At 36.3% G+C, this 14,012-nt stretch overlaps 1 protein-coding gene across 7 annotated transcripts in view; it reads left to right on the top strand.

Moving 5' to 3' along the window:
* The window catches only part of LOC106867548 (uncharacterized), a 49,873-nt gene extending 37,624 nt beyond the window's left edge, over positions 1-12,249 (top strand). For all 7 annotated transcript variants that reach the window (XM_089361819.1, XM_089361815.1, XM_089361816.1 and 4 more), the window contains 11 exons: positions 29-213; positions 1,441-1,508; positions 2,069-2,231; positions 3,502-3,631; positions 4,224-4,363; positions 5,151-5,328; positions 5,446-5,631; positions 6,132-6,297; positions 8,006-8,184; positions 9,601-9,693; positions 9,819-12,249. In XM_089361819.1, coding sequence (XP_089217945.1) covers positions 29-213; positions 1,441-1,508; positions 2,069-2,231; positions 3,502-3,631; positions 4,224-4,363; positions 5,151-5,328; positions 5,446-5,631; positions 6,132-6,297; positions 8,006-8,184; positions 9,601-9,693; positions 9,819-10,064 — 1,734 coding nt within the window. In that variant the 3' untranslated portion in view covers positions 10,065-12,249. The remainder of the gene's footprint in view (positions 1-28; positions 214-1,440; positions 1,509-2,068; positions 2,232-3,501; positions 3,632-4,223; positions 4,364-5,150; positions 5,329-5,445; positions 5,632-6,131; positions 6,298-8,005; positions 8,185-9,600; positions 9,694-9,818) is intronic.
* The last annotated feature ends 1,763 nt before the right edge of the window (positions 12,250-14,012 follow it).

The raw sequence follows: 14,012 nt of genomic DNA, 5'->3' as shown, positions 1-14,012 counted from the left end.
TGTTAATTAATATTTGATTATTTTTCAGAAACGTTATGACTCTGATGATGATATGGACTCTTTTATTGATGATGATACTGAAGAATCCGTCAGTGATGGATCGTCAAGTAATGAAAGCTTTGAGAACTCTGACAAGGAAGACGCTACGCCTCCCTCTGGTGGTAGCCGGCCTTCCACCAGTACCAGGGCAACGAGAGCTTCAAGACGACGCGGGTGAGGCTTTGTTTGTTTGTTCGTTTTAATTTATCTCCATGTTTTATTTGTCACAGTTTAATTACAAGGAAACAAAAAGAAAAAGAAAAAAAGGAGGAGGCATTACGGGAAGGGAGTGACGGGTTGCACACCCCCAAAATAAATGGCATGTTCAGGCGATTATGACCATGGAGCATGGCAGTGGCACTTGCTGGAGCAGCCCATTCCACCTTATGGGGCTCATTTCTCAGACAGGCCACTGTTGTCCTGATTTTGCAGCGGAAATTGGTAGTGCAGAGTCAGAGAACACCTGAGGTCTTAAAAGCAACTGACAGAAACTGATAGTGGCCGGTCAGGCCCCTATATTTATTTTCCCCTCTTCTGTGTTATCCCAGGTTTTGCAGCTGATGCAGTATTTTCTGAATTGTTTCTAGCTACCTACCACATAGTCCCCATAGACGGAGAGAACAGTAGGAGTGCTTTGCTTCAAATACCACAAATAGACATGTTTGACAAATGGCTTAAAGCAAATGTCTAAGTCTGCTGCTTGTTTTACTGCCAACGCAACACATCACATCACTGACTCATCCAAAACTTACTTCTAATTTTGCCAGTTTCACTACCACTTACACATTCATGCTAAAAGATCCTCTGTGTGGATACTCAGCATGCTAGAAATAGGAACCAAATATCTCTCTGTTCGTGCCTTACTACCATCTAAATTAAAAGAAGGATACTTTGGATAGTGTAATTTTAAGTAAACTAATAAAACGAAATGGTCACAACTGGAGCATCTTTCATCATTGGGACCATTGGTCTACATGATAAGTCATTCCTCCACAGATCAGCATCATCATCATCATCATCATTGTCGTCATTTAAATGTCTGTTTTCCATGCTGGCACCTGGCTCCATTGTCTGTATTGGCATGGACTGGATGCACTTCCTATTGCCAAACATTTTACAGAGGGTACTGGGTGCTTTTTATGTGGCACCAGAACTTCTTCCTGCCCACTCTTTTCTTGCAAACATTGAAACTGAATACAAACAACATCAATCTCAAGCATATTGGAGAATCTACATGGATCATTGATAACTGCTTCTTTCCTTTAATTATAAATTATGAGGGAAAAAAAAAAAATCAGAATAGAACCCCTATTTTCATCACATTTCTGACGTTGCAGTGATTGTTAAGTTACAATTCCCATATACATATGTTTTTCATTGTTTTTACTGTAAATGTTTCAGATCTGATGATGATAAAGCAGAAGTTGTCAAAGAATGGAAAACTAGATCTCGTGGTGGTGTTGAAGAAGGTGAGTGTTTTCTTAATTGTTTGATCCCGTCTCATACCAAGTCTTCTTACTTGACTTTCGATCTCGATTGTCTTGAGCTACACCTCCATCTCTAGGTTTAATTAATTAATTAATTAGGTTGAGTGATTATGGAGAAGTAAAGAAGCTTCTACATGGTCTTTCAACTTGTGAGAAATAGCAGCCAAAATCACTTAAATGCACACTGCCATCTTAAACAAAGGAAGGACACATTTGGCAATGTGGTTCTGTGTCTTCAGTCTTCTATAGATAGAACCCACCCCTGTGTGCACAGTGACAGTACCCAGAAGCTACTCCTGTATGTTATCTATTTACAATCCTGATGTTATCCTTTATGTTATCTATTTACAATTCTGATGTTATCCATTATGTTATCTATTTACAATTCTGATGTTATCCATTACAAATCCTGATTTTTCTTTTAACTATCTGCTTTTCATTGGTCTTTTATTCTGAACGTGTTAGTGCATTGAAAATGCGTCTGTTTGTTTATTTGCATTAGTGAACAATTTCCATATGTATAAACTTTCTTCTAATTATAGCGGATCCTGTAGTTGAAGAGAAAGAAGAGAAAGATTGTCCTGTCAGTTCAGAATGGTGGTCAGAATATTTAAGTGATTCAGATTGTCACAATTTAGAGCTTTCTGGAAAACTGAAATTAACATTTGACATCTTACAAATGTGTGAAGAAATTGGTGATAAAGTGTAAGTATATGATGTTTTATTGAAATATTACAAAACCCAGACCTTGTTTTGTTTATAAATAGGTTTTAAATTGTTATTCTTTCAATATATGTTTTGCTTTAAAAACAAGAAAAGTCTGTTGGAAATTTGTAACTGTCTCTGCAGTTGGTCCCAACTTAGTAGAGACAATTTTTTGTTATACTTTAATGTTTACTATTTTATTTAAAGATGTTTGTAACTTTCTAACTGCATTGATATGTTTTGGAAATGATATGGAAGATAATCTTTAAAAAATAAATGTAAAGGCAATGTATTTGCCATGAGAAACAGTAAAAATACATCAGTTTTGAGCAAATGTCCATTATGAAGATATTAGAGACAGGAAAAATGGGGGGAGGACCCCCAACTTTGTCATTCGATAATCAAGACAATAATTAATGAAGGATGTGGGTTAATGGCTATGTAGATTGTGGGCAGATGGATGAAGTGGGTAAGTAGATAAGCAGCTTTAAAGTAGTGGTGGTAGATGGTGGAAGGAAGTGGATAGCTTTCACTGGAGGATGCAGTTTATGTGGTGGGAAGATGTAAGAAGTGGGGAGATGGATGGTGGTTAGAAGTGTTGGACATTAGCTAAGTGTGAAACAGCTGCAGTTAGTGATGTGTGCTTATTGGTAGGCACAGCAGTGTATATACATATATAAACATGTTGGTGTGAGTGGAAGGGTCTTAGCTGGTATACGTCCCTATCCATCACAGGAGGGAGCAAAAGAAGGAAAGAAAGGAATTGGGACTGGACAATAAAGTTATGAATATCAAATGGAAAACATTTACCCATTTGAAAAGTTGTTTGCAAATTAGCTTAGTAACTGGGAGAGGTGTGGTTGGGTTAAACTGAAGATAGGAAAATGGCATTGGGGTAATTCATGGAGTTAAAATGGCATGTTACAGGTTTACGGAGCCCATGATTGTGAGGTATATCACGCAGGTGCTCTGTATTGGTCAGCCAAGCAACATGTCTTATCTATGTACAAAACATTGCAGAGTTGACATTTTTATACATAGACTTTACATTTGTTTTTATTCCTTTCTTCCATTGGATTATTTATTGCCTGACATGACCTACACAGCAGATGCCGTCCTTGGATCGTATATTTTAATGAAAATCAAGTTGAGTCTCTTTCCCCTCAACTTAAACACTATACCACATTACAAAAAATGTTGGATGTGGTTTAAATTGAAATCAACTAAATCGTCAACTTTGATTATAGAAACTGTTTTGTTTCTATTTTAGGTTAGTTTTCAGCCAAAGTTTGTTATCATTAGATTTATTAGAAGATTTCCTGGAATTCATTGATACTAATGCTCAGAAAGAACAAGAAGAAAAAGACAAAGAAAAAGAAAAAGAAACGTCTAGTAACAAGGTAAATGTATATATATATATATATGTATATATGTGTAGTAATTTTATTAACAGTTCCTCAATAGACTGAATGCTAATTATTCGGGGTATCTGGCTACCAAATCTCTTTCTTCAAAAAATGCAGGGCTCAAGAGTGTGAGCATAGGATATATAGTAGAAGCAGTTAGAGTAAAGTGAGAAAAGACACAGTTTTTGTGGTGATGGGATAATGTTTGAAGAGAATTGATGAACGTGGCTGGGTTTGTCAATCAGAAAGTCTGTAGAATTGTGTATGCTTGTCTGTAGTGAGTGCATAGTTGCAGACGAGTGTAAGGCATATTTTGCTTGTAGAGGGTTAGCAGCCATTTGGAACTAAGAATTTTATGTCCTTTGAAGCAGAAAACGCAACTTTGGTAATGCAATATTGAAAAGCTAGGTTTTCCAAGAGAAGTTAGAGATGGTCAGACCTAACAATTGTATAGAGTGTAACAGATTTGGTCGTGTTGTTGTTGTTGTTGCCTGCAATGTTGTTAAACTGTCCTTGGTCTGATGATGTATGATTTTATGTAAGTAACAACATTCAACAGAAAATATATAAACATTTTTCATTTTAGAAAAAGAAAGATAAAGACGAGAAAGAGACCTTTGGCAAATCTTGGATCAAAGGAGCTGATTACTTTCGACTCGATGGTTCTACACCTGCTCACTATCGTAAGAAATGGGCTGAAGTTTTCAATGATACAGAAAATTATAGGTAAAGTTCTGACAGTTTTTCGCCTTTTGTTGCCTACTCTCTGCTCACCTTTTCTTTCTTATATACTTTAACCTGTCTCCCTCTCTCATAACACCCCCCCCGTCTTGTAGTCTTGGCAATGCTGCATGGTGACCTTGCTACTGCAAGTGACAAGAAAAACGCACCCAGTACATACTGTGAATTGGTTGGTATTAGGAAAGGGCATCTAAGTGTAGAAACCACGCCTAAGCAGACACTGGAACACAGTGTGGTCCTTGGAACTTTTGGATATTGCCAAACCATCCAGCATGCAACATGGTTAAATGATGATGATGATGATGATATATGTGCAAACACCAATGGTGTATTTCTTCCTTGGTCTTCCTCTTTGGCAACTTCTTTCCACTTGATATTTCTTTACCCATGTCCTGCTCCACGCAAGTCTCGTGTCCATACCAACACAGTCTTCACTCTTGTACAATACTTCTGATTTGTCTTAAAACCCAGTCTTTCTCAAGCTCATTTGCAATTTTTCATTCATGCACACTAATATTACATATCTGCCAGCACTCTCCTCCCTCTTTTCTAGCCTTCTGTTTTCTGCATTTCATTCTCATGATTTCCTATCATGCAATATTGCACTTATTACTTATCATTACAATCTGCTCTGACAGAGAAGTAATAATTCCTTGAAATTTTTCAATCCCATTTTTATTCTGGCTGCTATACTTTCAAAACATTTGTGTTTTAAAAATATTTATTGCAATGTTTTCCTTCTTTGATATCAATGAAAATTCATTCTTTGCAGAGCTCGGCTGTTTTTAATTTCCACTAAAGCTGGATCCCTTGGTATTAATCTTGTAGCTGCCAATAGAGTAATTATTTTTGATGCTTCCTGGAATCCCTCACATGACATCCAGTCAATTTTCCGAGTATATCGTTTTGGTCAAACAAAACCAGTATATATTTATCGTCTTGTTGCACAGGTCAGTTAATAAGTATTTAGTACTTTTTATTGCTATTAGTAAATGTTAAATGAAATATATTACCGTGACCATTTTACCTTATTAGTCACTAAAATGCCTGTATTTGTACTATTATAGGGAACAATGGAAGAGAAAATCTATGACAGGCAGGTGATCAAACAAGCCTTGTCTCAACGTGTTGTTGATGAACATCAAATTGAACGACATTTCACGCAGGCAGATTTACAAGAGCTCTATGTATTTAAACCCGAGAAAGTGGATGATCCTAATGCACCAGAAAGACCGACTCCTATTTTACCGAAGGTAGGAACTATTCTCTTACATACAGTTCTATATTTAAGAGATGAGGAATTATGTACATTATTTGCATTTGATGGGCATATGGCGTAGTGGTTAAGAGTGCGGGCTACTAACCCCAAGATTCCGAGTTCGATTCCAGGCAGTGACCTGAATAATAATAATAACATCGAAAATACCTTAGGAATGAGAACCCATGTTCGAAATTTCCCCAAGACACCTGATGAAGGCTGGAAGGTATATCAGTCGAAACGTTAACAAGAAACAAGATGAGGGCAAATATCTGTCAAATGTAAATAATGTATTCTCTGACATTGGGAATTATAATTCTGTTTATCATTTATTCTTTCACTTGTTTCAGTCCTTTGACTGCATCCATGCACTTGAAGGATTTTAGTTGAACACATTGTATGAAGTTGGTGTGGATTATTGAAGCTGTGGGATTAGCTGAGTATTATAGGTGATCTTTTAGCATGAATTAAAACATTCAACTGTTTTCTCTGCAGGATCGTATGTTAGCTGAACTGTTACAAGAACAGAAGAAATGGATTGTGGCGTACCATGAACATGATTCTCTTTTGGAGGATCAAGAGGAAGAGAAGTTGACGGAAGAAGAACGAAAGACAGCTTGGGAAGAATTTGAAAATGAAAAGAAAGGCATCGTCCGAAGAAGTGAGTAACATTGTTAATAATTCCAATAGAGGCATCACAAGGCCTGAAATTTAGGGAGTGGATTGTTGATTATACCTGTCCTACGATTTGACTGGTGACTTATTTTATTAACCCTGAGAGGATGAAAGGCAAAGTTGGCCTTGGCTGGGTTTGAACTCAGAACATAAAGAGCTGAAAGAAATGCTGCTAACCATTTTAAATTGTTATTTTTCCCTGCCCAACGACTAGTGTGATGTTGTGTAAGGAGTGCATGGTTTCGCATGAGACAGCTTACATTGATATACAGTAATCCCTTGTCACATCGCAATTCACCTATCGTGGTTTATTACTTAAACTTGCATCAATTCCTCTGTGGTGTTGCTTTGCATTTATAATGAAATAACTATAAAAAAATTTTAAATACATACAGTACAGTATTGTTTCTACATTGCAGGTTTTTACCTATCACAGGGGGTTTTGAAACGTAACACTCGCGATAATTGAGGGATTACTGTATATTATAGTGTGACTTTTATGTCTGCTATAAACCATAACTTGCAGTAGTGGGATAAATATTCTTTTCTACTCTAGGCACAAAGCCTGAAAAGTTTTTGGGGGTGTGTGTGTGGGGTGGGGGTCAGTCAATTAGATCGATCCCCAGTACGCAACTGGTACTTATTGACCCCGAAAGGATGAAAGGCAAAGCCAAGTGGGATAAATACTGTGTCAGCCTTCCACCACAAATTGCCGAATATTTCAGATTGGTAGTAAAGATTGTTTGCCAACATAACATGGCAGTCCTGGTTTAGGATGAATGTTGCTGTAATTTAGGCCCAGGAGATATCATCTCCAGCTGGCTATATGACACGATCTGTGTCCTTATATTTTCAAACAAGAGAATCTAGCACCCCCACTCAGCTCAAAACGGTCTTTTCTACAAAGTACTGTTGCTGAATTTCTCTTGTGAGATTTAAAAATAGAAATTTTCTGGATCTTTTTTAAAACGGGGGCCACATTTTTCATTAATGAAACACTTTGAAACTTGGATCAGTGGTAGAATGTGTCATATAAAACATCTTTTTCTCTTAGTCTTCTTAAAAAAAAAAAAGAAATCCATAAATTATTCCATGTTAAAGTTGTCATATTTCTGTAATTTCAACCAATCACTGACGTCCATTCAGCCGATATACATTAAGTGCCGACTACATAAACAAACGATTCTGAAACAATTAACTCTAACCCTAACCCTAGGGTTAGAGTTAGGGTTAGGCTTAGGCTTAGGGTTAGGGTTAAAGCAAATTTAAAATGAAAAAAGCAAATAAAACGAAGAATCGTTTGTTTATGTCGTCGGCACTTAATGTATATCGGCTGAATGGACGTCAGTGATTGGTTGAAATTATCGAAATAAGACAATTTTTTACATGAAATAAATTCGAATACAAAAATATTTTTCTGTTCTATAACACAAAATAGATAAGTATACGTAGTTTGAAAGTCTTTCGGTACCAAAAGCACTACGTAAAACATTAATGAAAAATGTGGCCCCCGTTTTAAAAAAGATCCAATTTTCTACTTCTGATTGGTTCTCCTGCTGACATTTGAATATTCCTCTGACAATCATTATAGAATTCCCTCCCTTCATTAATGTCAACTAATCATATCACAAAAACTCTTTCTCGTAATCTTTTATCTCTTTTTTAAAAATTTTCCTTTCTAATTCGTGATTCAGATCCAATGCAAATGCAGTATGTGCAAGGTGTGAACTACGCAATGAACCAGCCTTATATGAACCAACAGTTTAACATGATGCAAAATATGTACATGATGCAACAACAGATGCAGAACCAGCCTATTATCAGTCTACGTTCACCAGATATACACAATATTGCACAAAGAGTTAAAGCATTAGTAAGTCTCTGTTTTTTGCTTTTTTTAACTTCATTTTTGACCTGGCTCTGTTTCTGGAAGTCTTGTTTCAGGCACAGTGTGCCAGATGCTGGACAGGGGTGTCATGTACTATAGGGTGTTCAAAAAGTTTCTCTGCAGTAAGTATTTTATTGCAAAGATGGTTATAAGACTATATTAGTCTTTACAAGATTAAAAAAAAACTTTATAAGGTGTTGAAAGCATCGTCCTTCATTTTCAACTTTTTTTACTGCCGGGTGAGCACTCCCTAGGCTGATTTCCTCAGGATGAAAAAATTCACTACGGAGAGACTTTTTGAACACCTTGCTTGTATTATATGGCATTGTGCCAGGTGCATTGTGCCAGGTGCATTGTGCCCATGGATGTGCAGTCAGGTTTTGTATCATGATTATATGGGTATTTTAAAAATTTTCATTCAATAAATAATAAATTACGTATACATTAATAGAATAAACTGTCGGTTTTCCAAATAGCAAATGAAAACTTAAAAGAGAAAGTGAGAGGCTTTACAAATGAGAATGAAATATTCTGCAGTGAATGCAATGAATATTGAAATTTGCGAGAAATTGGAGTTCGAAAAATTCAAGAAACTTGAGAAATCGATATTATAGGAAATTTCTTAGAACATGAATTTATAAAGATATTTCCAGCCAGTGCTGCCTGACTGGCTCGCGTGCCGATGGCATGTAAAAAGCACCGTTTGAGTATGGTCGATGCCAGTTTGTGCTGGTGGCACATAAAGCACCCAATACACTCTTGGAGTGGTTAGCATTAGGAAGGGCATCCAGCTGTAGAAACACTGCCAGATCAGATTGGAGCCTGGTGCAGCCTTCTGGGTTGCTAGCCCTCAGTCAAGCCATCCAACCCATGCCAGCATGGAAAGCAGACGTTAAACGACGACGATGGTGACTTCTCATTTGGAAGTTATAGATATAGTGTGGAGGCACGTAGTGCTACAGTTTAACCCTTTTGGTACCAATAGTCTGCAGACAGTCTCTGGTTCTATCATACAAACTTACTCTTTTAAAATGTTCCCAATAAAAACTTTCCATTAAAATTTAATTTATGTTCCTGACACCGGCTCGATAATGAAGTTATTATATACTAAACTGTTCATCATTTTCAAAATTGACAAAGTATTTTAACAGAAATATGGTAACAAAAGGTTTAAGCTGGAGTATTGTTGGATTTTATTAGGATGGGGCTTTTCTACATTTAACATTTTGATGTTCATAGCTGCCAATTATACTGTTACAGTACAATCCTGAATAAAAACTTCTGGTTGTGTTTGAAATGATCCTCTACAGCTTGTTTGTAAATGTCACAATGTTAAATTGTTTTATGAAGAATGCAATCAAGTGGAAGTGGTACATTACTTCAATGTTCTTTTTTCCTCAGTATCCAAATCTCACCCATGATCAGTTCCAAATGAAAGTTCATGAAGTCATGCGAGCCCAAATAAATCAACAAATAGACATGCAGCAAAGACAGGTAAGGCAAAGCACAATTTACTCTAAGATAATCAATACATTTGTATTGATGAATACCTGCTGTAATTACTACCAGTGTTTTATGTTATTGGTTGTAACTAATATCTTGTTTCTGGTGAATTGCAGGTCCAGGAACAGTTGAAGAGAGAAATGGCCAGAAACAGACAGATGAAGGCTCAAATAGCCCGTCAGTTTGATCAATATCAATCTCCACAAAGAATGATTTCACCTATGGTTCATGGTGCCAATATGATGCCAACACAGGGAGGGTCAATGGCTGGAGAAGCTGGAGTTCAGAATTCTGCTTCAGCAACTGCCAACCAACAACTGATGAATATGCTTCAGCAAGGTAGCATCCCTGGGTCTCAATAAACAAGATTTAGGTGGGGATTAGAGAATCAACTCTTGCTTTCTCCCCCCCGCAAGTTGAAGCAAATATCTTCAGTTTGTCGTAATCCTCCATTAATTGGTGACGATGATTCCATCATTTCACATATAGTTTTTAACCAGGTTTTCTTCAATGTCAAAAACCAATCTTGCTATACATTGCTTTTTGCATTTGTCTTATGTACATGTGACATCCACAAATGCTTGGTGTATGGTAGGTTGAAACACTGACCAAATTTAATATCTCTGGAAGTTCACTAAAAGGTGTACCAAACAAAAAAAAAAGACCTCAATATAAACTCACCTACTTCCATGGCATTTCTGCTCTACTCTTTGTTACCCCATGATAGAGTAGTGCTGATTTAGGAGTACAGTAACCAAAACACTGATAACAAGGAGAGAATATCCTACTTTTGCTTCTTCCATCTCATGACGCTTTTATGTTAGTTTTTTTTTTTTATATAGTTGACTTTCTCCCCCCCCCCACTTACATTAAATTTATTTTTCAAAACACCATTTTCACTGTTTTATATGAGATTACATAACTGTTTGTAGTTTCTAAGTCAGTTTGTCCCCTTTTAACTATCCTCACAAATCATCTTTTGCTAGTTTCTTCTTCCTTGTTTTCACATTTTGGTCATCTTGTGACCGGTATAGCGGAGGCTGGTTACCCGTCTCTACTATCCGGTCACTCTCAGATACTCTTTGGCTTTGAAGAAAGACACACATAAAAAAAAAAAAGTAAATAAAAAAAAAGGTACATTCTTGTGTTGTTTGCTCCTCTCCTGTTGAGGAGAAAGATTGAATTGTTTGGCCATGAATCTCCTCCCTTTGCTTTGTGACGGTGTTTTACTTACGCTGGCGACATTCATGAACATAATTATCCACTTGGTTTATGCTGTCAACATTCATGAACGTAACATTATTATTTAAAAGAAAAAAAGAAAATTATAATGGACTTATGGGGATACACTCACCCTCATCACAAGGAAAGTAATAATTAATTATATTGCAGCATCAAGGATTTATTCATTAAATTACTAAACTCTTCATCAAGAGACCATCGTGAATTTCCCTTGTATAAAATAATCCCGCTGTGACAGTTTGAAGGACCACTCAGCTTGTAATGCCACTTTTTAAACAAACTGACTGAGATTAGCTAACAATCACAACATCATGCCTAAACCAGCATGAGTTGAACATTTTTCAATTAGTTTTGTGTGTACAAATCTTCCTTAATCTGATGAAGAGGACATTAAAAAAAAAAAAAAAAGACAGTGGAACACTTCTTTGTCAATATTTGTTCACCATTTCCCCCCTTGAATTTAATGAAAAACCAATTTTCATCATCAAAGGGTTTGTCTTTTATTTCCTTTCATTGCCTGATTCCTCTAATTGGAAGTTTGTAATATGTACCGAGTGACTGACTTAGTATTAATTAGACACACTCACACTAAATTGCTACACAGGGCCAACAGGGCTTCTTCTACACAATACTATTTGCTTTTCAAGCCATCTTCTCTTTTAAACTAGAGATTATTTTTCTTAAAACATTTCTGGTTATATTTTAATTGTCTCGCCATCCTCTTCTCTCCAGGACCAAGTCTTAACACACTACAGACTTTTCCCACCTGGAGTATCTCATCACCCCCACCACACCCCCCACATAAGTAATATCCATGTATTTTTTAACTTTGTTTATAGTCTCAATAATTAAATGGTCCATTATTTATGAACATTTTGGAGATTCTAGTTTTGTCAAAGCAGTCAAACTTGCTAATATTTCACTTTGAGCTGACCTAATTGTTTTCACTCTATTGTAGATATTTCTACTGCTGGGCTTCATTCGTTACAGCAGTAGTGTTTACAGTTGGGTTAGCTTTGTACTGCTTCTGTATACTGTGCAGGTTGTTGGGTGTGAGCCATTGGTTGGGCCCAGTCCAGCACAAAGATGGCAGTTTCCATAGAGGCAGCCAGCCAGCCAGCCAACAAGGCAGAAACATAGAATCTATTTGGAAGCTGTTTGGAGAAATGAAAGCAAGAGAAAATACAGAATAAAATATTAGTTTTTTTTTTTTTAAATCTAGCTTTTGACTAAAGAAAAATTTGTTCTTTAATTTCTGTTGTCATTTTGTATAACATTGGTAATAAAAAAAAAAGTTTGTCCTGATCCTGAATTGTTAGTGGAATTGTATCAAGAAAACCTAATTCTTATGGCAACTGGGGTATTTTAATACAGTGCACAGTCATTAAATACGTAACAAATCTGTTATATGCATATATATATTTATATACATACATATGTATATATAATATTTAAATTTAGATTTGGCTGGTCAGTTTAAGGTGATGGCAAAAGAAGAGTATAACAGCTTTCCACCAAAATTGCTTGAGTACTCAGCCACCTCCTGACTCAGTGGGAAGATACTTCTGTTGAGTGAACAGCTGGAATATTCGTCTAGTGAAACCAACAGAGGAGGACCCATTTACTTTATATCATTGTATTTCTTCTGCTTTTCCTTTGTTGAGATGGGTTGGACGAGTCTATATGTTCTGTATCATCTTGCATGCAACAACAGGTGGGACCCAACCAGCTTTGGTATTGCTGCCAGCACATGAGAGGTTATTCGACTATGCAATGAAGCTCAATCTATTTCTTTCTAACCTGTTCCTAGCTCTGTAATAGAAAATTTCCTATTTTAAAGCTTTCTGTTCAAATTTCATGTCAGTTCACATGCCAACAACCAGCTTAACCCTTTAGCATTTGGATTATTCTATCAATTGAAATTATTCACATTGTCTTGAATTAATTGTAGATTACCTTGTAGCTTTGAGATTTTGATAAGGTGATTGTCTATTTTTAGCATGACATAATTGGGTAGGTATGATGGGCCAGATCTGGCCTGATTAGATATAAAACAGGTAGAATATTTGGTCTGTTTAAATGCCAAAGGGTTAATGATAATTATTTTGCTAAAGAAAAGGGTTACAGGCTTGTGTGTACTCTGTATCAATTCTTATTTGGAGCAACTGTTCTTAGTGTTTTCTGTGATGTGACTTGTGGAGTTGTCAATTTAATCACGTTATTAATTGAATGTCATCTTTTAGCTTTGTATGTCTCCTCCATCCATCCTGCCTTATTGCCATTCCTTCCTTCCTTCCATATAACATACTACTTCACACTGCTGGCATTACGTTGATTGCTCCCGAGAAAGCCTCATCACTCTGCACTGTCTCTCATTGTTCTATTCTCTTAGGCATGGTTTTTTTTTTCTTCTTCAGCTGGATGCAGTACATCACATACACACATGAAATGAAAGAAAATGAAGCAGTAAAACATTTTCATCCATTAATCCAAACTGATACAATTTTGACCCTGAGGATGCTCTTCCTGTCACCATACACTTTAGCGTAAACAAGGTGCATTATATTGTACTGCCAGTATTTAAAATCAAAATTTATTTATTTTCATGGTAACTGCTTTCTTAATTGGGTTGTTTCCATTGTGGTGTTCATGTTTTCTCAGTTCTACAGACTAGAACATTGGTTCCTGTGGGGTCTGCAAACTAAATTCAAAACATCATTGTATATGTATATTTATTTATACACACATAAGTATAAGCATATTGAAAGGGGTCCATGGGAAAACTCATTTAAATAAAAGGGTTGGGAACCACTGGACTAGAAGTTATATATATATATATATATATATAATGTACAACTAGGTTTGTCATAGTTGCCATCCTTCTAGACTAATTGCCTTCATTGTGGATGAATATATACAGCCTTATTGGATATGTGCAGACACATCCAATAAGCAATCACATCATCAAAATTACAAGATTCATTTGAAACTAAATAAATAAAACATTACATTTGACAAAGTAATCACCATCATCATTGAACGTCTGTTCTCCATGCTCACATGGATTG

The sequence above is a fragment of the Octopus bimaculoides genome, chromosome 13, assembly GCF_046866305.1.
Source record: "Octopus bimaculoides isolate indiv1 chromosome 13, ASM4686630v1, whole genome shotgun sequence".
Taxonomy (NCBI): Eukaryota; Metazoa; Mollusca; class Cephalopoda; order Octopoda; family Octopodidae; genus Octopus; species Octopus bimaculoides.
The sequence above is the reverse complement of the archived record's forward strand: the minus strand, read 5'-3'. Positions and strand labels throughout refer to the sequence as shown.